The sequence below is a fragment of the Haliaeetus leucocephalus genome, unplaced genomic scaffold, assembly GCF_000737465.1.
Source record: "Haliaeetus leucocephalus isolate CR32 unplaced genomic scaffold, Haliaeetus_leucocephalus-4.0 Scaffold455, whole genome shotgun sequence".
Lineage (NCBI taxonomy): Eukaryota > Metazoa > Chordata > Aves > Accipitriformes > Accipitridae > Haliaeetus > Haliaeetus leucocephalus.
In genome coordinates this window covers 1,726-1,957 of record NW_010972891.1, presented here as the reverse complement: position 1 = coordinate 1,957, position 232 = coordinate 1,726, and the positions used below count along the sequence as shown (strand labels likewise).

The window sequence follows — 232 nt, the reverse complement described above, 5'->3', positions numbered from 1 at the left end:
CCCACCCCAGGGGACCCCCACGGGTGTCTTCGTCCCCCCACCCCATGGTGTCCCCACGGTGTCCCCAGGAGCTGGTGTCAGACGCCAACCAACACGTGAAGTCGGCGCTGGCGTCCGTCATCATGGGGCTGTCCCCCATCCTCGGAAAGGACAACACGGTGGAGCATCTGCTGCCCCTCTTCCTCGCGCAGCTCAAGGACGAGGTGGGGACATGTGGGGACATTTGGGGACA

The 232-nt window shown here is 65.5% G+C and overlaps 1 protein-coding gene across 1 annotated transcript in view; it reads left to right on the top strand.

The window, feature by feature from the left end:
* The window catches only part of LOC104836573 (serine/threonine-protein phosphatase 2A 65 kDa regulatory subunit A alpha isoform-like), a gene marked incomplete at its 3' end in the record, with an annotated part of 14,399 nt that overhangs the window by 12,773 nt on the left and 1,394 nt on the right, over nucleotides 1-232 (top strand). Inside the window, exon 6 of the mRNA XM_010575237.1 lies at nucleotides 11-203. Within this exon, the coding sequence (XP_010573539.1) occupies nucleotides 11-203 (193 nt within the window). The remainder of the gene's footprint in view (nucleotides 1-10; nucleotides 204-232) is intronic.